This window comes from Pseudopipra pipra, chromosome 24 (assembly GCF_036250125.1).
Source record: "Pseudopipra pipra isolate bDixPip1 chromosome 24, bDixPip1.hap1, whole genome shotgun sequence".
Lineage (NCBI taxonomy): Eukaryota > Metazoa > Chordata > Aves > Passeriformes > Pipridae > Pseudopipra > Pseudopipra pipra.
Window position 1 is genome coordinate 837,036 of NC_087572.1, and position 21,041 is coordinate 858,076.

General features: G+C 66.9%; 2 protein-coding genes across 7 annotated transcripts in view; both read right to left on the reverse strand.

The window, feature by feature from the left end:
• The window catches only part of THRAP3 (thyroid hormone receptor associated protein 3), a 22,802-nt gene extending 18,407 nt beyond the window's left edge, over positions 1-4,395 (reverse strand). For 3 of the 5 annotated variants that reach the window (XM_064634871.1, XM_064634873.1, XM_064634872.1), the window contains exons 1-2: positions 4,317-4,394; positions 937-1,002 (exon numbers count right to left, since the gene is read on the reverse strand). The gene's annotated coding sequence lies outside the window, so the exon portion shown is untranslated. Of the gene's footprint in view, positions 1-936; positions 1,003-4,316 lie in introns of all 5 variants that reach the window. The other 2 variants (XM_064634877.1, XM_064634875.1) reach the window with 1 other exon arrangement.
• A 479-nt stretch (positions 4,396-4,874) lies between these two features.
• MAP7D1 (MAP7 domain containing 1) lies at positions 4,875-19,681 on the reverse strand. Of its 2 annotated transcripts, XM_064634878.1 has the most exons (18): positions 19,362-19,680; positions 12,702-13,361; positions 12,527-12,595; positions 11,795-11,958; positions 11,347-11,461; positions 9,412-9,522; positions 8,036-8,158; positions 7,764-7,906; positions 7,518-7,651; positions 7,108-7,427; positions 6,858-7,032; positions 6,642-6,792; positions 6,257-6,361; positions 6,101-6,154; positions 5,938-5,995; positions 5,727-5,844; positions 5,464-5,654; positions 4,875-5,389 (listed from the first exon to the last, which is right to left on the reverse strand). In XM_064634878.1, exons 1-18 carry the CDS (start codon positions 19,417-19,419, stop codon positions 5,379-5,381), a joined length of 2,760 nt encoding a protein of 919 aa, XP_064490948.1. In that variant the 5' UTR covers positions 19,420-19,680; the 3' UTR covers positions 4,875-5,378. The 2 variants fall into 2 exon arrangements, with proteins under 2 accessions (XP_064490948.1, XP_064490949.1); XM_064634879.1 differs by lacking the exon at positions 9,412-9,522 and having other exon boundaries at positions 19,362-19,681.
• Between the last annotated feature and the right edge of the window lie 1,360 nt (positions 19,682-21,041).

A 21,041-nucleotide genomic window follows, 5' to 3' on the forward strand; every position in this document is an offset into this window, starting at 1 on the left:
GTTTGGATAATCAGAAGCAGGTTCTATGGAATGGCTGGAAGAATATTTACAGGTTCTCCTGGAAAGGACTGATTCTGCAGATTGCAGTGCTGAACAACCCCTTTCCACACAATTTGATCAGCTACAAATACCAATCAGTGACTTTAGTCCTGAAACTGGCTACTTAATAAAAAATATTTTATGTATCTTTGAGCTTAAAAAGTCGTATGTTGTTATTCAGACAGTTTAGTGACAGGGAGCTCAAGGAAACAAATCCAAGAAAAAGCTGATTAGAAATCTGGATGGTTTTCTTACAGAAGTCAGGCAGCTGGAACTTCTGTTAAACACAGAAGAAAAACATCCATACTTAAAAAAAAAAAAGGGGAAAAACCTGTTTTATCAGCTTTTTCCTTCCAAACCTACACAACTTGGGAAGAGAGAAGCAGAAAAATCAGGTGTTTCCCCAAATGTGGAAATTCTGCTTCCAAATAAACAGTAAATAATACAAAACCCAATTGATTTGGGGCTCTTTGGAATTTCTTCTGACATACACAGTAGAGTTACAGCCAGAACAGAATTCGTCCTGCAGGGTTACAACTCTTCACACTTTTAACCTACAGAAAAACAAGCTCCAGCAAATTTCATTTATAAGCTGAAAAATGCAGAACCACTCCCATATTCTCGAGTCAGCACTTCATTTCCCTCTACCTTAACTTGAATCCTGCTTCCTCAGGGGAAAGCAAGGAAAAGCATTTCCATGACCTGGTATAACATTTAAAGTTCTTTAAAAAAGAAATTTAAAAATCGTGGGTTATTGTGAGCACAAGGCTGCAGACCAGGCCTCCCCTACACTCTGCCAGACTACAGAGGGAGCAGAGGGAAATGCCTGTCCACAGGAATGCTGTACACATGGAAGAAGCTTATTTGAACAGCATTTTCCATGCTGTGTTCACGTACCTTGTACAAGTGTCCTATCAAGTCTGGTTCTGAACACTGCTTTTTTAGAAGCAATTGAGCTCTCACCTAAGTAAAAAAGGGAAAACAAAATTTAAACCACGCCAGATACCAACAAATCCTCGCATTTTACCAGCACAGAAAAGGATTCTGATACTAGTCATTCATCCCAGCACCGTTTCCCAGTAAAAAAAAGGCTGCCAAAATAATTCCATCTAATCAGACAGTGCACAGACACATCCTTAACTCAGGAAACCAAGCTCATCCACAGCCCCACAGGAGCACTTACTGTAATTATTTTAGGTGTAGGTTACGAGGTACACGATGCCCACCCGCTATCATGTGTCCAGGTTGGTGACACCATTACTGCTGAGCCTCCCTCCCTTGAGGACAGAATTCCAGCCTGACACACCCCCCCCCCCCATCACCTTCAATGCTCCCAGAGCAGACACACCTGGGGGTCCCTTGCCCCGTTTTCCTCCCTCCTTTCACTCCCCCAAAGGCAGGAGGGCCCTGGAGCAGCAGTGGGAGGACTCTGGGGCCGAGCGAGCCCCGCACCCCTCGGTTACAGCAGGGGCTCCTCGGGGCTTGTGCAGCCACCTCACCCTGTAAATCATGGCAGGCTAAAAATGGCCGGGTGACGAATGTGGAGGAGAAATTGTGAGCAGGGCACTTGCTCTGGGCTCACAGGAGCAGCAGCCACGAGCAGGGCTGAGCTCTCCTACGCCGGGGAGAGGCACAGAGCACGTCCATGTGTGACAGGACAAAGGGCACGGGCAGAAAACTCCTCCTTGGGTGGGAAACGACCCCCAGGCAGGGCCGGGTGTCATCTCTGTGTGCCATTCTCTGAACTTTCCTGCGGCGGCCCGGCAGTTCCGGTTACCATGGAGGGAGGCAGCGCAAACACCATTCCCAGCTGGCACGAAACGTGATCCCGTGATTTCACTATTCATAGCTCTGACATGATAAAGCTAAATTAAGCAGGAACTCTTAACTTCTCCAACCTGCCAGCAGTGACTCCCTCTCCTCTGCTAACACAGTTTCCCTGGGAAGAGGGGAAGGATGTTTCCCTTGCAGGAGACTCCAGCCCCACACCCCCCGCCTGTCATCCGGAAACAAAATGGCACCAGCTGCTTCCCAGGCACCCCCTCGGCCTGGCTCCAGCAGGAACACAGACCAGATGAGCTCCTGGGCCAAATAAACACCTTCCTCTCTTGGGACTCACTACAGAACCACACTGAGCAGCCTAAGCCTCATTCCCAGGCCTGCCCAGGAACAGGGGCAGCTCAAGGTGCAGCAGCACAGCCCCACTGGCACCTGTCGCACCATCCCCTGGCACCACCACCTGACACGAGCTCCCCGGGACAGCTTCTGCAACCACCACCACCATTCTTCTCTATTCCAATGCCCGTGGCCTGAACTATACGGCTGAATATCCTGAAATTCCTGCCTCATTGAGGAACTCCCTGTACCTCCGTAATTCCGAGGAAACCACACGACCCAAACCCCACGTTCCTGCCCTGGCATGTGCAGCCACTAAACACAGCTCGGGATATTGTAAACTTTTCCAGATTTGGAGAAAAAGTTCAAGGGCTACGAGGCTGCTCAAACAATTAATGAGTTCCAACACACCAACTGTCGCTACACAAAGCCAAGTGAGCTAAAAAATACTCAAACTTCTGGTAAAACTGCACCGTTCTTTCAGGGATACAACCAGGGGCCACCACGGCCTTACAATGAAAAGCATCCTCAGGCTCATCCAGCCCTGCCCAGCATTCCTTAGTCCTCCCAAGGCAGTATTTCTTTTCCAGCAGAGAAAGTGGGAGCAGGTAAAACAAATTTAGATCTGCTGACGTACGTGGATCATCACTTATTCTATATCCTGATGTTTTATGTATACAACATTTTCTAATAGCAGCACCCATGAGAGAAGGTGTTCACCAGCTCTCCTGAGGCACATCAGCCTCAAACACCTCACCCTGAGCCCACAGGCCTGCCCTGGCCTGGAGGACAAAACTTAACTTTCATGAAAGAGAACTAGTAGTGAAGTTAAGGTCAGGGCACGTGGCTACTCTGAAATCCCAGCACACAGGGAAACCTCTTCCCAGACATCACTTCCTGAAGCACTGACAGCACAACTACATTTTCCAGAGACACAGAGCTCACGGAGAGGCAGAGAATCAGCACGGAAGGAGAAGAGCAGGAAGAACCAGGGCATAACTCAGCAGAAACACAGGCAGTGCTCCCCCAGACACAGAGCACAGGCAGGGCCCCACTGCAGCCCTGACCTGCTCCTGCCAGCATGGCCTGAGGCACACAGGAAAATCCTTCCCTGGGAGGGTGGGGAGGCCCTGGCACAGCTTGCCCAGAGAAGCTGTGGCTGCCCCTGGATCCCTGGGAGTGTCCAAGGCTGGGTTGGAGCAACCTGGGCTGGTGGGAGGTGTCCCTGCCCATGGTAGGGGGCTTTGAAGTCCCTTCCAGCCCAAACTATCCTGTGACTCTAGGAGAACTGCTTATTCCAGACTTATCATGTCACCTTCTGGCACACAAACACCCAGAAACCCATCCAGGAGGAACTACACTGACAACCACCTCGCGCAGAGTTTAGAATATATTTGTAGAAACCTCCAGCATGTTTATTTCCCTACAATAATAAAAACTAGAGGGGAAAAAACCTCTCATCGCCCTGGGAGAAACGAAGGCTCAGGGCTCACACGTGGGTCTGAGCCACCGCAACGCCCCTGCTGCCACATCACCTGAAGTTCTGCCAAACTTCACATTCAAACAACACGATGCAGAGCGGTGAAGGCGAGGGCACAAATCCCCCCCGCCGCTCCGGGGGGAGGGCGGTGCCGAGCGCCGGTGAGTGACCCCGTGGGAGCCGCACACCGGCACACCCGGCCCGGGGCCCGCCCGCCTCCCCCGGCGGCGCCTCCCGAGCCGCGGCAGCACGACAGGACCGCGGGGGAACCTCCGGGGATGTCCCGACATGGGGCAGGGGATGGGTCAGAGGGGACCGGAGCGGGACACGGGCGGCGTCGGGACAGGCCCGGGAGGGCCCCACGGGCCCGGGGAGGCGCCGAGGCCTGGCCGGGCCCGGCCCCGCCACGAGGCACGGCTGGGGCCGGGCCGGGGCGGCCCTGCGGGCTGCGAACGAGCCCCGCCCGGGGCACGGCGGGGCCGGGACGGCGCGGGGATGGCGCGGGGGGGCAGCGCCGCGGGGAGGCCCGGGCGGGGCGGGGGGCGCAGAGCTGGGCGGGCGGGGAGGGCCCGGCGTGAGGGGAAGGGGAAGGGAAGGGAAGAGCGCGGTGGCGGCGGGGCAGGGTCGGGCCCGGGGCACAGCCCGCAGGGTCCGGGGCCCCGCTCCCGCCGCTCTCACTCACCGGCCCCGCCGCGGCCGCTCCGCGCCAGGCGCCCCCTCCGCCGCCGCCGCCTCGCGCACTTCCGGCCCGCGCGCGCGCGCTGCCCGCCGGCCCTGGGAGCCCTGGGAATCGTAGTCCGGCCCCCGCCGCGCTCCCGCTGCCCACCGGCCCCTCCACACTACAGCTCCCGGCGCACCCCGCGCGCGCCGTGCCGCCGCATCTTCCGCCTCCGCCCCGCGGCGCCGCGGAGGGAGAGGCACTTCCGGGAGGGGGGAGCGGGAAATGGCGGCGGGGGCGGTGCCGCGGCTGCCCCGCCCGGCCCGGCCTCCTGCGCCCCCGGGGCCTGCGGGGCGTCTCTTTGCCCGGCCCCGCGTTCCCCGTTCAGAGGGTGCAGGGCCCCGCTGGGCATGTGGAGCGGCGGGGACGAGCACCCCCAGCCCCGAGACGAAGCCATTGGCGAGTGGGTAGTGCTGGGGGCGAGCCCGGGGCACGGGGGCGAACCCGCCCCGCTGCTGCCGGCGGCCTGGAGAGCGCCCAGCCCGGCCCTGCCCTTCCCCGGACGCAACGAGGCACGACACGGGCATTGTCCACTTTTATTGTTGGCAAAGGTTGTCTGGATGCAATAACACTGTCACAAGGGCACAGAGCAGCGTGGTGCCGGCCGGGCCCGGGGGCACCGGGCACACGGACATGCGGGGGGACACACGTGGGGATGGGGAGCTGTGACCCCCCCACCCCGAGCTCCCCCCGGGGCATCCCCACGCCCGGCCGGCTCTATTTACAGTATTCACAGACGTTGTACCCAGCGAGTTAAATAACTACATCATTACACCACACGTCTGGGGCGGCTCCGGTGGGCTGCAGGGGTGGGCTGTCAGTCTGATAAGGTGCATGTTTAAAATAAAAATAAAAAACCAACAAAACGAAATAAAAACGAGGACAGAGAGAGAGGAGCCAGGTGTCCCCGCCGGGGGGTCCCGCAGCCCCCCAGGGGAGCAGCGAGAGTCGTGCTGTGACGGCAGCTCCGGGTCCAGGCGGGCTCAGGGCGCGGGTGGTGGCCCCGTGGGGGTGTCGGCCAGGCCCTCACAGCACCTCTGTGGGCAGGGAGAGCGCGGGGTGAGCCCCGGGCGGGCACAGCGCTGACCCCCACCACCCTCCTGCCGCTCACCTGTCACCTGCGGGGGCTTCACCACGGCCTGCTTGAGGAAGGGCTCCTTGTCGCCGAAGGGGATGATGCTGCCGGGGCTGCCGCCGTGGTGGGGCAGGTCCCGCAGCTCCTTGGGGCCCTCGGTGCCCGTGAAGCCGTTCTCGTGCTTGCCAGGCTGGACGCCATTCACCAGGGCCGCCGCCTCCTTGGCGCTGTGGGGGACGGAGGGCTGGGGTCACCTGGGCCCCGCTGCCCCCCTGCCCCCCCGGCGTCCCCGCGCTCACCTCGGCTGCAGCCCCTCGCCCGCCAGGCCCTTCGTGCCCCCCGGTGTCCCCGCGCTCGGCGGCTCCGTCTCCGGCAGCTCCTCCGCCTTCGGGATCGGCCCCGGGTGCTTCTCACGGCCTGGGGGGGTCAGAGAGCCCCGCTCAGCCCCGGCCTGGGCCCCAGCAGGGCTGGGGGGAGCGGGACCCCCGGCACCCTGAGGTGCCCACGCACCTGGGGCATCCTCCTGCTCGGCCGCTTTGCCGTTCACCACCTTCTTGTCCTCCTTCTTCTGCAGCGACAGCAGGGCCGTGAGGGGCAGCGGGGGCTGCAGGCAGGGGGGCTCTGCACAGCCCCCCGTGTCCCCAGCACCTCGGGACAGGGGACAGGCCCCCACCTTGGCATCCGCTGCGTCCGACTTGCGCGTCCTCTTCATGATCTCCTCCAGGCGCTGCGGGCACAGCGGGGTCACACACGGCCCTGGTGCCAGGCAGGACCCCCTCCAGGGAACGCCCTGCTGTGCCCTGCACCCAGGGGTGCTCCCAGCCCTCACCTTCTTCCTCTCCAGCCGCTCCTGCTCCTCACGCTGGAAGTGCTTCTCCCTCTCCAGGCGCTGCCGCTCGGCCTCTTCCCGTGCCCTCGCCTCGGCCTCTTCCCTCTGTGCCAGGGCAGGGGCGGGTGAGACAGGGCAGGGAGGGCTGGGAAAGGGCAAGGACAGTGGGGACTGGGCAGGGACAGTGGGGACAGGCTGCCACCCTGGGCGTTGAGGGGCTGGGCTGGTCCTCACCCCTGCATCCCACTGGAGAAGGAACCAGACAAGAGCATCCCTGCCTTCCCCCTCCATTCTTGCCTTCACCCCCCATCCCTGCCTTCACCCCCCATCCCTGCCTTCCTCCCTGTCCCCTGCAGCCCCTCACCCCCCACCCTGTCCCCCCGACCTGTCTCTGCAGCCGCTCCGTCTCCTCCCGCTCAGCCCGGGCTCTCTCCTGGGCCTCTCGCTCCTCCTGCAGCCGCCGCTCCTCGTCCCTCCGCCGTGCCAGGGCCTCCCTCCGGCTCTGCTCCTCGGCCGCCCGCTCCTCCTGCGCCCGCCTGTGGGAAGGGGGCCCTCAGCACGGCAGGGGGGCCGTGCCCGGGGCCAGGGGCGCAGCACCCACCTCTCCTGCTCCTCCTGCTCCCGGCGCTCCCGCTCCTCACGCTCCCGCTGCTCCCGGGCCTGGCGCCGCTTCTCCGCCAGCAGCCGGGCGGCCTCCTCGCGGTCCGTGGTGCCGGCGGGGGGTCTGGCTGGGGGGCTGGCCGGCACGGGGCTGGGGGCTGCAGGGGCTGGGGGGGCTGCAGGGTGCGGGCAGAGTTAGGGATGCTCTGGCTCCCCCCGTCCCCGCTGCCCCACGGCCCCCCCGTACCCACCTGCCGTCGGCTCCGCGGGCACCTTGGGGGGCTCGGGAAGGGCTGGGGGCGCCGGGCCCCGCTCCTCCTCCTTCCTCTCCCGTGCCTTCGTCGGGCCCTCCTGCTCCCCCCGCTCCTCCCGCGCCCTGGCCCGCACCTTGGGGGAGGAGTGGGCGCTGCGGGGCAGGGGAGGCTTGTGGGGAGAGCCAAGGGCGGGGCTGGGGGACGCTGGGCGGGCTTTGGGGGTGGCAGGGGACGAGGGACGGTTCTTGGGGGTCGCAGGGGATGAGGGACGGTTCTTGGGGGTGGCAGGTGACGAGGGACGGTTCTTGGGGCCCGGGCTGCAAACAGAGCAGGAGATGGTGTTACTGGGGCTGGGACAGGCCCCGGGGGGTCAGGGGGCCGGGCAGCCTCGGTGGGGGGGTCCCGACCTGCTGTCGGCCGCAGGCAGGAGCCGGGGCTGTGCCGCTGGCAGCGACTGCCGCTTCTTGAGGCTGCGCTCGCGGGACAGGGCGCTGCGCTCCTTGGCGTTCTCCCGGTCCTTCTCCTTCTTCTCCTTCTTCTTCTGCTCCAGACAGGGACAGACAGAGACAGAGACCGTGTCAGCCCCAGGTGCTCGGCTCAGCCGGGAGCTGAGCCCCCGTGAGCCCCGGGGTCCCCGCAGAGGTGGCACTCACGGGCGAGGGCTCGGTCCTGCGGCGCGGTGTCACGTCGGGGCTGGCAGTGGCCGCCTTCCGCCGCTCCCAGCACCGGTGCGGCAGCCGGTGGTTGTGGCAGGGGCTGAGGGGGCTGGCGGAGGCCGAGCGGGGGCACACGGGCACTGGGGGAGGAGTGACCACAGTCAGGACAGAGCCGGCACCAACACCAGCTCCCCGCTGGCCCCAGACTCCCTCATCCCACCCCCCTGTCTGTGCCAGGACCTGCATGTCCTGTCCCCTCCGCTGCTCACCCTGCTCCTTGCCGTTCCCAGCCAGCGTCACGGCGCTCCGGCTGCGCGCCAGGAAGGACAGGGTGGGCGTCATCAGCCGGTCCACGATGCTGCTCTCCCACGGGCTCAGCTGCAAGCTCCGGTCTGGGGAGGGAGACGGGTCATCAGTGCACCCTGAGCCCCCAGACCCCATCCCAGCCCCACGGCCTCCGCTGCGAGGGAACAGCCGTGTGGCTGCGGCAAGGCCGGGGCACGTGTGTGGTTCCAGGAGTGCCCGGAGCTGTGTTGGGGAGGGGTCCCCACGGCAGCTGGGCATCCGTGGGACGGCGCTGTGGCAGGACGACGATGGTGCCCCTGTGTCCTGCAGACACCCCAGTCACCACGTACCCACAGGACCACGTGCCACTCTGGTGACTCCAGCCTCTCCACTGTGCCCTCTCCTTGTGCTCGGCGATGGTGTGCACCCCCCATGCCCCTGCCCTGTGTGACCGAAGCCTTGGCACATGCCAGCTGCTGTGGGGACACCGCAGTGTGCCCTCACCCCACAGGAGCTGTGCTGAATCACCGAGTGTGCCGCCGGAGCCAGGCCAGGCTCACGGCACCCAAGGAACCTCCAGCCACACTACTGGCTCAGCTGGGCACAGGGCTGTCCTGGCTGTCCTCCAGTGCCTGTCACCAGCACCAAACACCCCACGGCGCACGGGAGGGGAGAGCACAGAGCCAGGGGTGCCACAGGGGGACAGGGTGGCAGGTCTGGCAGCGGCCCAGGGAGATGCTGCTCCCGGGCGGTGCCGGCAGCCCCTGGGTGCTGCTCCTGGGCCGAGCCCCAGCACGGGGCGGTGGGAGCTGCTGCGTCACCGCCACCCGCCTCAGCTGCTCTGGCTATTTATACCCGGCTGGGAAGGCGCCCATCTCCAGGCAACCCCGAAACACAACAGCCCCGGCGCTGGACACATCCCTCCGGCACAGCCGCGGCCTTGGGCAGCGCTCCCAGGGCCGGGACGACCTTGCAGCACCACGGCCACGGCGCTCCGTGGCACCAGCCCCAGGAGCCTGTGCCCGGCCCCGGGCGGGTTGATGACAGGCAGCCCCTCTGTGGCTGCACCTGCACCCACCAGAGCTGCCCTGGGGCAGGGAGCCAGGCTCCCATTCCCATCCTGGCGCCTCATGGGGCTGCCAGCACCCAGCTGCTCCTCCTCCTCCTCCTCCTCCTTTTCCCAGCCTGCGCAGCCTCAAGGAGCCGCCGGCTGGCTCCAGCCTCCTCCTGCCAACAGCAAACGGCTTCTCCTCTCTCCGCGGGCACCTGGGGAGGGGGGACCCTGGCCCTGGGGGTCCCCAGCGCTGGGCGGGGACTGGGCTGTGCCCCCTGCGCTGGGGCAAACGCAAAGGGCTCTTACTTCTACTGGGAGAGTTCCAGAGGGTGGCGGAGGATTTGGAGAGCCGCTTGTTGATTATAGAGTCGACGTGTTTGGGGAGGTTTACAGCGGACACCGAGCACCGGCTCGCACCTGGAGGAGGGAAAAGACACAAGGGCATTAAGGTCCCGGGGCCGGGGCCAGGCCCCCCACATGCAGCATGCACGGCTGTGCCGGGGCACTGGGGTGGGAGCGGGAGGACACGGCACAGAGTGGGGCCAGGGGAGATGCTGGAGTCCAAGGACACGGCACAGAGTGGGGCCAGGGGAGATGCTGGAGTCCAAGGACACAGCACAGAGTGGGGCCAGGGGAGATGCTGGAGTCCAAGGACACAGCACAGAGTGGGGCCAGGGGAGATGCTGGAGTCCAAGGACACGGCACAGAGTGGGGCCAGGGGAGATGCTGGAGTCCAAGGACATGGCACAGAGTGGGGCCAGGGGAGATGGTGGAGTCCAAGGACACAGCACAGAGTGGGGCCAGGGGAGATGCTGGAGTCCAAGGACATGGCACAGAGTGGGGCAAGAGATGCTGGAATCCGGGGACATGGCAGGAGATGCTGGTGTCTGGGGACATGACACACAGCACTGGCATTCGTCATGGCAGTGTCCGAACCCCACAGGGTCATGCTGGGATCATGCAGGGATCTCATCCTTGGGGAGGCAGGGCGGCTCCTGAACCATGCTACGACAGTCTCCCCAAAAACAGTCCTGGCAATCGGGAGCAGGGTGACCAGAGACCTCGGCGGCACTGGCAAGCAGCCACCCTGGGGGAGCAGGGTGAGGTCCAGACAGACAGAAGACAACGTCACACTGGTGCTGGGTCAGTATGGCAGTGCCAAGAGGGTGCTGGTGGCTGGCAGCACTTCCACAGAGTGCTGGGATCTCCCCAGTCTGGCCAGGCTCCTCTGGACAAAACAGCCAGGGAAGCTCTGGGCTGGTGGAGGCGGGACATGGGTGAGTCAGAGCTGGCAGCAGCTCTGGCAGTGCACCCCTGCAGGAGGTGGCAGGGGAAGGTGTCCTCTTGCCAGACCCTGCTGGGTGTTGCACCACAGACATGCGAGGCTGTCCCCGAGTGTGCCACACACGGCACCTGGACAGGTGTACCCAGAACACGGTGCCTGTACACACAGCCCCACCAGCTACAGCTGGGCACATGCCTGCACACACATGGCACATGGTGCCCGTACACAGAGCCTGGCACACAACACCTGTACACAGCCTGGCCAGGTACAGCCAGGAACACAACACCTGCACACAGCCCCACCAGGTACAGCCACGGCCACCACAGCCACCCCACGGTGGGCAGACAGACCCTGGGGACACTCCCCTCTCTGTCACCATCCTTGCCACATAGTGCCAGCACCTGCCAGCACAGCCCTGTACCCTCAGCAGTCAGGGACGAGTGGAGACCTCCACATGCCCAACCCTGGTGCCTAATTGCTCGGGGTGTCCCCGAGGAGCCCCTAAGGAGCAGGGCCACCTTCTGCGGCCACACACATGGCCACGGTCACCCCCACGGTCAGTGGAGCTGGAGGGGCCAGCGCTGCCCCCACCCAGCTGGGGCACAAAGGGACACGCCACAGCACAGGCCCCAGTCGGAGCCTGCAGAAGCCTTGCACAGCTCCACAGCCCCTGCCTGGCTCCTCACAGCTGCTGGAGACCCGGCAGCATGGCCACAGCATTCCAAGGCAGCCAGGGCTGTCCCTCAGCACATCCCTGTGAAGAGCAGGGACCGTGATGCACGGCCTCCGGCTCACACCCATCCCCACCAGAGCAGGGAAAAGCCAAGGGACCCCGCGGGTCCCCGGCACAGCCCGGGGTGACGTCAGTGTGGCCCCACTGCCGGGGGGCCGCGCTGGGTGTGAGGGTCCGGCGGAGCCGCGGCGTCCCTGGTGCCCGCGCCCGGCCCGGCACTCACCGTCCTTGTGTGCGGGGGAGCCGTGGTGCAGGGCCCCAGCCCAGGACCAGCGCTGCTGCCGGATCTCTGCCCACGTCTTCTTGGCCGACCGCTGGATCGCTGCCTCGTAGCGCTCCTGCCCGAGGGAGAGGGACGGGATGAGCCCGGAGCAGGGCAGGGACCGGCCGGAGCCTCCCGGCGTGAGGCCACCGCAGCGATGGGGTGCTCGGAGGGAAACCGGGCAGCGACGCCCACCCTGGCCAGGGCACATGTGCCAAGGAGCAGGGCACCACGGAGGCTTTGCACCGTGAAGGATGGGCACAGCAGAGGACAGCCACAGTGGGCAGCTCCCAAAGGGCTAACGAAGCATCTCCCAAAGCACTGCAGGAGCCATAAGGACTCCACAGGGATCACATCCCATGTGCCGCCCCAGCCCCCCCGCCCGCTGCACCATGACCCCCATTCCCACCTTGTTCTTCTCCAGCTTCTGCCTCTGCCGCTCCTCCAGGACCGCCCGGCGCTTCTCCGCCCGCAGCCGCTGCTCCTCCAGCCGTTTGCGCCGCTCCTCCAGCTGCTTCTCCCGCAGCAGCCGGGCCTTCTCCTCCTTCTCCAGCCACAGCACCCTCTTGGCAGCTGCGGGGGGCAGCGGGGTCGCACCCGAGGCACAGCCCTGGGCAGCCCCGTGGTGGGGCCGCGTGCCCGAGCTGGTGGCGCGGGGCCGTGGGGCGGCCGTGGCCGGGGCACGCGGCGGCATCGCGGCCGGCCAGCGAGGGAGGGGTTTGGGCCAGGACAAAAGGGAGGCCGGGAGCCCGCCGGGAGCCCGCCGAGCCGCGCGGTGAACAATGGGGGAATGAGGGTGGAAAGAGCGCGGGGACAAGGAGGCCCCATGCGCACGCGGGGGCCCCGCTCGCCCGGCGCCCCGAGCCACTGCGGGGCTGCCTGGGGCTGCCTGGGGCTGCCTGCACACGGCAGAGCTGGGCACCGAGCTGGTGGCACCTGCACAGACCGGGGGGCACCCGTGTGCCAGAGGGTCAGCGCCGTGCTGGGGAGGCAGAGCTGCCGGCACTGCAGCGCCCGCTCGGGCTCAGCCCATCACAGCTAATGGGATTGCCCATGACCCGGCAAAGCTCCTTTAGCCCCTGCCTCCCCCCATCCACTTTCCCTCCCACCCCACAGCCCCCTCTGCTCCCCAGCCCCATACCCAGGTACTTGGCCCGCTCCTCACGCCGCTCCTTCGCCTGCTTGTGCCTTGCCTGGGCTTTCTGGGCATCTGCAGTGGGGAGACACTGTCAGGATATCGCCTGGCCCCCGTGGGCATTGAGCAGTGCCCGCGGGCTGCAGCATCACCAGAGCACCCCAACCCCACTGGCACCCACCTTGCTTGGGCCGGGGGCTGGCGGCAGGGGATGGTGAGGGCCGGTCGCTCCGAGGGGTCACGTCCTTTGAGGGCCCGGCCGTGGCACCCGGGGGGCTCTTGGCATCAGGGGGAGCCCCTTCCCTGGCAGCTGGGGCAGGGGTCTGGCTCCCGGGGGGCAGCGTCTCTGCCGGGCACGGGTTGGCAGCGTGGACAGGGCTCGGCTGCTTGGGGGCGTGGGGTGACACCTCTGCTTTGGGGTGCTCCGTCCCAGGGGGCTTGGGGGGCCCGGGGGGGGCCTGGTCACGCCAGGGGGGGACACTCTCTGCTGAGGGGGCCATGGCCACAGGGCTGCGGGACACGGGCTGTCCTGACGGTGTCACGGCTGGAGGGACGGGACGGTCACGCTGCGGGGGGTTGCTCTCACAGGGGGGCATCATGGCTGGGGGGCACACGGGCTGCTGGGAGGGGGGCATGGCTCCAGGGGTGGGCAAGACGGTCTTTTCGGAGGGGGTGACGGCTGCAGGGACGGGCGGGACGGTCCTTTCGGAGGGGACGACGTCTGGAGGGACGGGCCGGTCGCGCTGGGGGGGGCTGCGCTCTCTCTGCAGGGCATCCCCGGGCGAGGGGGGCGGCGAGGAGGGGGGGGCCACGCTGTCTCCCATCGGGGATGGTGGCTTCCCTGCAACGGGGGCAGAGCAGAACAGAACAGTCTCTCAGTGGGGGAGCCTGGGGCAGAGCCATCCTCCCCGGGCAGAGCCATCCTCCCCGGGCAGAGCCCTCTGGGGGGGCACAGCCCTGTCCTCCCCAAACACAGCCCTCAGGAGCAAGGCTGTCCCTGGCCACAGGGGCTAGGGCTGGTCCCTGGGATCCCCTCTGGAAGGCAGTGAGACCCCCACCTAAGCCCTGCTGCTGCTGCCCCCATCCTGGGGGGCACCCGGGGCGGGTGCCAGGCGCTGGGCACACAATGCACAGAGGGACCGGCCGGGCTCTGCCAGGCACTGCCACCACAAAGCTGCCCTTCATCCCCTGGCAGCTGCCACTCAGCCCTGATGTGGGGGGACGTGGGGCCGGAGACCCTCCACAGGCACGGGGACCCCTCTGCTCTCCCCTGAGGAGGAGGATGGAGGGGCTTCCGCCGGCCCTGGCAGCACGGCGGAGGCAGGATGGGCGCGGGCCCCCTGACGTCACCGTCCCACGGCCCCCACTGGACCCGCAGCCATGAACTCACGGCCCAGGAATGCACACGAGGCCGCAGCAACGCAGCCCCCTCCCCGCGTGGGGCCGGGGGGGCACAGGGCCACTCTGTGCTCCTGAGGGGGGATCGCCCCCCATCCTGGCCAGCCCTGGGGGACCCCGAGGGAGCTGCTGCATGTGCCAACACACCGACAGCGCCCGGTGAGGCCGTGGCACGTGCCCTCTGTGGGAGTGGGTGTGTCACAGCTGCCCACAGTAACCACAGCAGTGGTGGCTCCTCCAGCCCCCGTTATCAGTTATCAGCCCTCTGCAAACAAACCTTCGAGCACGTGCCAGGGTCCCAACCCCGACACCCACGCAGCGGGCAGTGCCATCACTCCTGCCTGGAATGATGCCCAACCCATCCCAGGACACCCAGCTCCAGCCCCACTGGCACTGCTGCAGTGTGAGCCCCCAGCTCTGGGGGGTGGGATGGCAGGATCCCAGTGACCAGCACCCGCCGTGGGCTGATGTCACACGCTGGCTCAGCCGTGTTTGCAGAGCTCTCCACAGCCCTCAGCGAGGGGCAAAGTGTGGGCTCTGCAAACACGGCCGGCGCCGTCCTCACCCACCCCACGGCTCCTCGCCCAGCCCACAGCTCCTCACCCAGCCCACAGCTCCTCATCCACCCCATGGCTCCTCACCCACCCCACAGCTCCTCACTCGCCCCACGGCTCCTCACCCAGCCCATGCCCGTGCCAGATGAGCCGGGGTCAGCCCAGGATGCCCAGGGAGGCACCGTCAGCCCCCCCTGTGCTCAGGCATGGGCACAGCACAGGTCCCATGGGAGGGGCTGAGGTGCTGCTGCAGCTCCCCAGGCCGGGGCTGTGCCAGCAGGGTTCCCCCACCCCGGGCTCTGTGGGGACACAGCCAGCCCCGGCCCCCCCGCAGACCTTCCGGGTATTTTCTGCTGCAGGAAGCCGGCCCATCCCCTGGCCCCGATCCTGCACATCCCAAGTCCCCAGTGCTGCGCCCTGTGGGGCAGCCATTGCTCTGATGCAGGGCTGGGACTGTGCTGGGGTTGCAGCTGAGGGGGTCCCCTGCCCTCTCCCCCCAGGGCTTGGCACCTGCAGGCAGCGGGGCTTGGCAGCCCCCAGGTGCCAGATCCCAGGATGGTACATGGGGTGGCATCACTTGTGTCCCAGCTGGGAGCGGTGACCCCAGGAGCACTGGGGTGGCAGCCAGCCTGTGGGGCCAAGCAAAAAGCACCAGGTTGATCCTCCAAGCAGACAGAAATACCTGCCAGAGCCCCGGATGTGCAGGGAGCACTGGCAGGGGACAGCGGGTACCTCGTGCCACACCACACAGCCTGGCACAGAGCCCTGGGCAGGATCCGTCCTGCCCCGGTGGCTGGAGAGACAGCAGCACCCGTGGCCAGGGCAGGGCAGTGGGCACGGCCAAGACCCCCAGGCACGGCCAAGACCCCCAGCGCGGGGCTGGGCCAGCCCTGCTGCCATCTGTCCCTGTCGCTGCTCCAGCGCGGCAGCTGCCCTGAAACCCAACGCTGCCTGCGCCCAGTGCGGGCGTCCCCTCTCCCCCGGCCAGGGCATTCCACAGGGATTAGCTCCCGGCCCCCCAGACACGCAGGCACGGCCGCCCCGCAGCCCCCGGTCCCGGCGAGCCTGCGCGGCACCGGCCCCACTGGGATGGCGGCACCGGTCCCGCTGTGGCACTGGGACAGCGCCGTGCCCGGCACAGGGCGAGGCGCTGCCCTCGACGCCGCGGTGCTCAGCCCATCCCGCCCCTCCCGTGGGTCCCTTTGGTGCCAGTGCTTGTGCCACCGAGCAGCAGCGGCACCTCCAGCAGGGCCGTGCCCGGCACAGCGCGGTCCCATGGCCGGCACATGGCCGGGGATGCTCAGCCAGGCGGAGGCAAATCGCCGGTGCCGTGAAGCGAGAGCACATCGAGGCCCGCGGGCACCGCTCGGACCAGCGGCCCTCGTTAACCGTCCGCCACACATCCCTGCGGGGCACTGCCCACGAGGACGGGGGGGCACCCACCTCGTGTCACCTCAGCTCCCCCCGGCTCCGTGTCCTCATGTCCCTGCTCCACGGCACAGCCGGGGCCGCCACGGGCTGCTCCACGTGTGGCACCCAGCGGGGCGGGGGGCATCGGCCAGGGCACACCTCTGCCCCGGGGGGCGCGAGGAGAGCAGGGCTGGTGGGTGCAGGGGGGGTCAGTGGTGACCCCTGCAAAGCCACACAAAGGTGCTGGTGTCACAGTGCTCAGCCACCCTCGCCATTGCACCAGTCCCTGCCATGCCCAGGGACACGACCCCAAGGGGACCCCAAGCCCCGAGAGCCCTCGCTGGCCCCGCAGGGCTGCTCCCCACTGCCCACGGGGACACACATGTGCCCAGTTGCCTCCCCCACCTCGATGGCAGCCCCGTGGCCACCCAGAGAAGAGAAAAGATGGATCCAAGGTCTCTTGTTTCCAGCAGGTCCCAGTGCCAAGCAGGGAGGCAGCTGTGGCCCCAGGGCAGGGATTGCTCTCTGTGTTCTGGTGTCTGCTCTACCTGAGGCCACTGGAGTGCTGTGGAGTGCACTGGGGGGTGCTTCACGCCCTGGGGGTGCTCCAAGTGCTGGCACTGCCCCTTATCCCACTCCTGCCTCAACCTGTCTCGGATGTGCCTTGGGGCTGAGCCCTGCCTGTGATGCAGCACCCCTCACACCTGGATGACAGGGCAGTGAGCAAGTGCCCTTAACATGTCCCTGGCAGGTCCCTGGCACATCCCCAACGCGTCCCCAGCATGTCCTGTCTGCAGGCACAGCACTGACACACACCCTCAGTCCCGGCTCACACGCCCGGGCAGGGAGACGCAGACAATGCCAGCAGCCCCGACCTCGGGGGCAGCCAGTGCCACCCTGGCAGCCGCCATCGGCAATGACACCCCGTCCCCCAAGGGACAGTCACCCACAGCCTGTCCCCGGGCACACGGGCACTGTCACCCAAAGCTGGCTCCTCTCCCCGCCAGCTTGGAGCCAGCGAAACACAGACGGCAGCACCAGGGCAGGTCAAGCGTCAGCCCGCAGTGCCCCACCACTGCCCACAGCGTCGCTTCGGGGACAGGCCTCTGGGGACAGGCTGGAGCAGGGCAGGAGAGGCACAGGCAGCAGGGCAGCTGGGAGGGCACAGCCAGGTGCCCGTGGTGGGTGCCAGGCAGAAGGAAGGGGCATCCAGCCCCCCTTTCCCAGGCCCATGCCCTGTCAGGCTCTGGGATGGGGGTGTGGGGAGCAGCCATAGGGGAACTGCACCAACCCCTGGGCTGTGGCAGAGGTTGCCGAGCTCCCACGGCACAGCCGGGCCGGTGGTGACGTGCTGAGCTGGAGAGCAACAAGGGGAACTTGGGATCTTGTGGCCAGAGCACAGCCGGAGCTGCTGGGGGGTTTCCAGGGTTTAAAATACCCGCAGAGGAAAGAGCTGGAGCCGCTGCTGCACCCCGGCACCCCCAGAGCAAACTGTGACTGTGGTCACAGCACAGCCCCAAACAGCCCAAGGGCAGGGGCAGGAACACCTGCCCACCATCCATCTGGGCACAGCAGCAGTGGCGACAGGAGGTGCCCTCGTCCTTGGGGTGACCCGTGTGGCACCGTCAGTGCTGAGGGCAGCCGGCCCAGCCACGGTCCTGAGAACCTGTCTGCTAGCATCACGCTGGGAAAAGAGAAACCTGGCTGGAAGGCAGGGTATGGGATCCAGCCCTGCAGGGAGCAGGTGCTCAGCACCCCCCAAGAAATGGGACCTGTGCCTCACAACGCGGATGCGGCACCTACCAGGGCTGGGCCGTGCAGGATCCTGCTCCGCTCCCGGCAGGCTGCCCGTGGTGCTGCCCTGCCCTGCCCTGCTTGGAGCCCTCCGAGGAGCGAGAGCTGTGCTAACTATTTTGGACATGGCACCACGGGACTGTCACATCACCGCTCCACACGTCGCATCACGTTGCTCTGACGGTTTCACAGAGTGGCTCCCGCACTGGGAGAGCTCCCGAGCTGCTGCTCCCAAACACAGGCGCTGGCGGGCAACCAGCTCACCCTCCCTCTCCGCCGTGCTGGGAGAAGGGTTGCAGAAGCCAGGGGAAATCTGGATAAGAACAGACCCCTGCCTGCTCCCTGCCTTGGTCCTCGTCCTTCTGCCCGCCCTGTCCACTGCCCACCTGGGCTGCTCCACAGGGTCACACCCTGCCCTCAATGCCCTTTGTGACTCCCTGGCCTTCAGTGCCACTGGCTACCCCACACCATGGTGGGACCCGGTCCTGGGACTCAAATCCCGTCCCCACTGGCAGCCAGGACACGGCACACCAGGGGAGCCAGAGCACTGGGTGGCAAGACAGGGAGCAGCCAGGGCTGCCCAGTCACACGGGTCACCCACATGGGACGAGTCACGGATAGTCCTTGAAGAAGGACATGGTGCAAAACCGCCCATGCTGCTCTATCACCATCCTCTGCTCACGCTAGAGCTGCCAGCGACCCACCCCGGGGGTGTGTGGGGGGACCAGGGTGGCCGGGAGCAGCCAGCCCTGGTCCCGGGGCAGCGCCGCGTCGAGCGGGCAGGGCACGGCGGGTGGGAAGGCGGCGAGCGGGGCTCAGACAACATGTCTGGCGCAGGACGCGTCGTTCGGGCAGCGATGCCGGGACCGGCGGCCGGTTGGTGCAGGAGTCTCCGGTTTTCAGCATCGCCGGGAGCCGCAGCCATCCCGCTCCTCCCGCCATCCCTCCCTTTCCGCGGGCCAGGGCCGTGGGCGATGGAGCACCGGGGCCGAGGGGGAGGGGAGCCGCCTCTGCTCTTCCTCCCGCGGTGGGAAGCGGCTCGGCCGCGGAGCTCTGCTTAGTCACAGCGAGAGCTGCGCTGGAGCCCCGGGAGGCAGCGCCAGCCCCGGCCCCGAGCGCGGCCCCGCCGCCGCCGCCGCCCTCCCGGTTCATCCCGGGGCAGCGGGACCGGCCCTGCCGGGACGAGCCCCGAGTCCACGCGGCGGGGCGGGGGCGGCCCCGGGCGGGCGGGGGGCAGCGGGTGCCTCCCACGGGGGGCATCGCCCACCGGCCGGCGGGGACGAGCCGGGGGCTCCCCAAGGGCAGCCCCCCCGCACCCCCCCGGCGGCGGGGCCGGGGCCGCCACGGCCCACCCCAAGATGGAAGGGCCGTGCCCGGGCTTTGTCCCTCCCGGGAAGCCGCCCCGGCCCCGACAGCGCGTTTTCCCCCCGCGGCTCCTCCACCGCCGCCCCGGGCCGCCGCCCCGCTCCGCTCCGCCGCATCCCGCGGGCCAGGCGGCCGCCGCATCCCCGCCGGCCCCGCCGGCCCCATCCCGCACCCCCGGCGGACCCCGCACCCCCGGGCCGCATCCCGCACCCCCCCGGCCGCATCCCGCACCCCAGCTTCCCGCGGCCCCGCGGGGCGGGAGGGGGCCCCGGGCGCCCACCGGAGCCGGTACCGGAGGCGGTGCCGCCGCGAATCCTTACCGAGGGGCTGGGGCTGGGGCCGGGGCTGCGGCTCCCGCCCGGCGCGGCTCCGCTCCATGGCGCGGCAGGCGCAGGGGCTGGCCCAGCCCCGCTCCCCCCGGCCCGCGGGGGAGGACGCTCAGCGCTCCCCGCCCCGGCCCCGCGGCCCCGGCCGGGGGGAGCGGCCGGGGGATGCTCCGCCTCGCCCCGGCTCCAGGCGCGGCCCCGCAGCCCCGACCCGGCGCCGCTCCTCCCGCAGCCGGGGCTGGGACCCCGCGCCCGTCACCGCGGCCTCGGGCCTGCCCCGCCGCCGGTCTCCGCGGTGCACAGCATCCCCCAGCTTTGCTCGGCAACTCGCCCGTCTCCAGCCCCGCCTACCCCAGATTTTGGGGCTCGCACACACATTTTACGATGCTTCGGTCACCCGCGAAGCGCTGGCCCCGCAGCAGCTACCGCCCGCCCCGGGCAGCCCCAGGATGCACAGCCAGCGCCGACGGGACCAGCTGCCCCAGCCCCAGGCACCCCAAAAGGACACCGATTTCCCGTCCCCGAGCCCCACCTCAGCTGCTCGAGAGGCCTTGGAGCTGCTGCTCCCCCTCCCCGTCACACGTGAGCCTTAGTCACCACCAGCAGCTGCCCCCACTCCCGCAGCTGCCCTCCGCATCCCCCCCTGCCCCGGGAACCGGCAGGGAACAGAGGCCTCTCCCACCCCCCCGGGCAGGAGCAGCAGCCTTGGCTCAGCCCCACTCAGAGTGAAACCCCTCCTGGCCTGCAAGGATCGGGGATGGGCCGGGAACGCTGCCCAGGCAGAGGCACAGCCAGGACAAGGGGGTATGTGGGCAGCACCAGCAGTGGGAGGAACGCGGCTTCAGGCTCTGAAGGGGCAGCAGGAGCCAGGGACACGTCCTTGTCCACCACGTGGCCAGTGTGCTCTGGGCATCCTGCACAGTGCCCGGGTTCACCGGGATGTGTGGATCAACAGAGCCAGTTTCCTGCAGGCAGCACCCATCAGAGATGCCTGTTTTGGGGATGATGTCACCATAGGCCAGGAGATCCCCTGACACTCATCCTCCCTCACCTACCAGGCAAACAGGTTTCCCAAAATCCCAGCCCTTTCCTCTGGAAGAGTATTCCCCTGACTCAGAAACGGGGAGCTCCTCAGCAGACAGGGTAGCCCCACTCTGTGATGCTGCAGGGGTGACTCTACACCCCAAAGCACTCCAAAGTCTTCTCACCTTCCCACAGCCCCCAGTCCTGTGCCCTCTCACCCAGCTCAGCCAGAGCAGAGGCTTCCTGAAACTGCTGGAGCCTCACCCACTGGCTGACTCCCTGCCGGGGAATGCTGCTGGCCAAGCCCTGGCTCTGGGAGCTGGGCACCCCAGGGAGATGGCAGGGAACAGGGGTGCAGTGTCCCAGTGAACCCACAAACCCAGGGGACACCCCAGGATGGGGAAGGGGAACAGCCCCACTCTCACAGCTCTGTGGCTGAGCCTCCAAGGGGCTGCAGGAGCCCCACGGTCCCTTATTTCCATGGCACACAAAAGGACCTGGCAGAGCAGGGCTGGGGCCACCCCATGACCTGCTCCAAAGGTGTCCTTAGGTGGCTTCCAAAGCCCCTTTCCCTGGCAGGGCCATGTCCCTGTGGGTCTCACAGCATTGCCCAGAGTGGACAAACATCCTGAGACTCCAGGACAGCCTGGC

What these genes read in the sequence shown, in the direction of transcription:
- MAP7D1 (XM_064634878.1), bottom strand. Translation starts at nt 19,419, where the DNA reads ATGGAGCGGAGCCGCGCCGGGCGGGAGCCGCAGCCCCGGCCCCAGCCC. An exon ending in CTGGAACTCTCCCAGTAGAA is followed by an intron (nt 8,159 to 9,411) that starts GTAAGAGCCCTT and finishes CTCCCTCCCCAG; the next exon opens with ACCGGAGCTTGCAGCTGAGC. An exon ending in GCAGGACCGAGCCCTCGCCC is followed by an intron (nt 7,652 to 7,763) that starts GTGAGTGCCACC and finishes TGTCTGGAGCAG; the next exon opens with AAGAAGAAGGAGAAGAAGGA.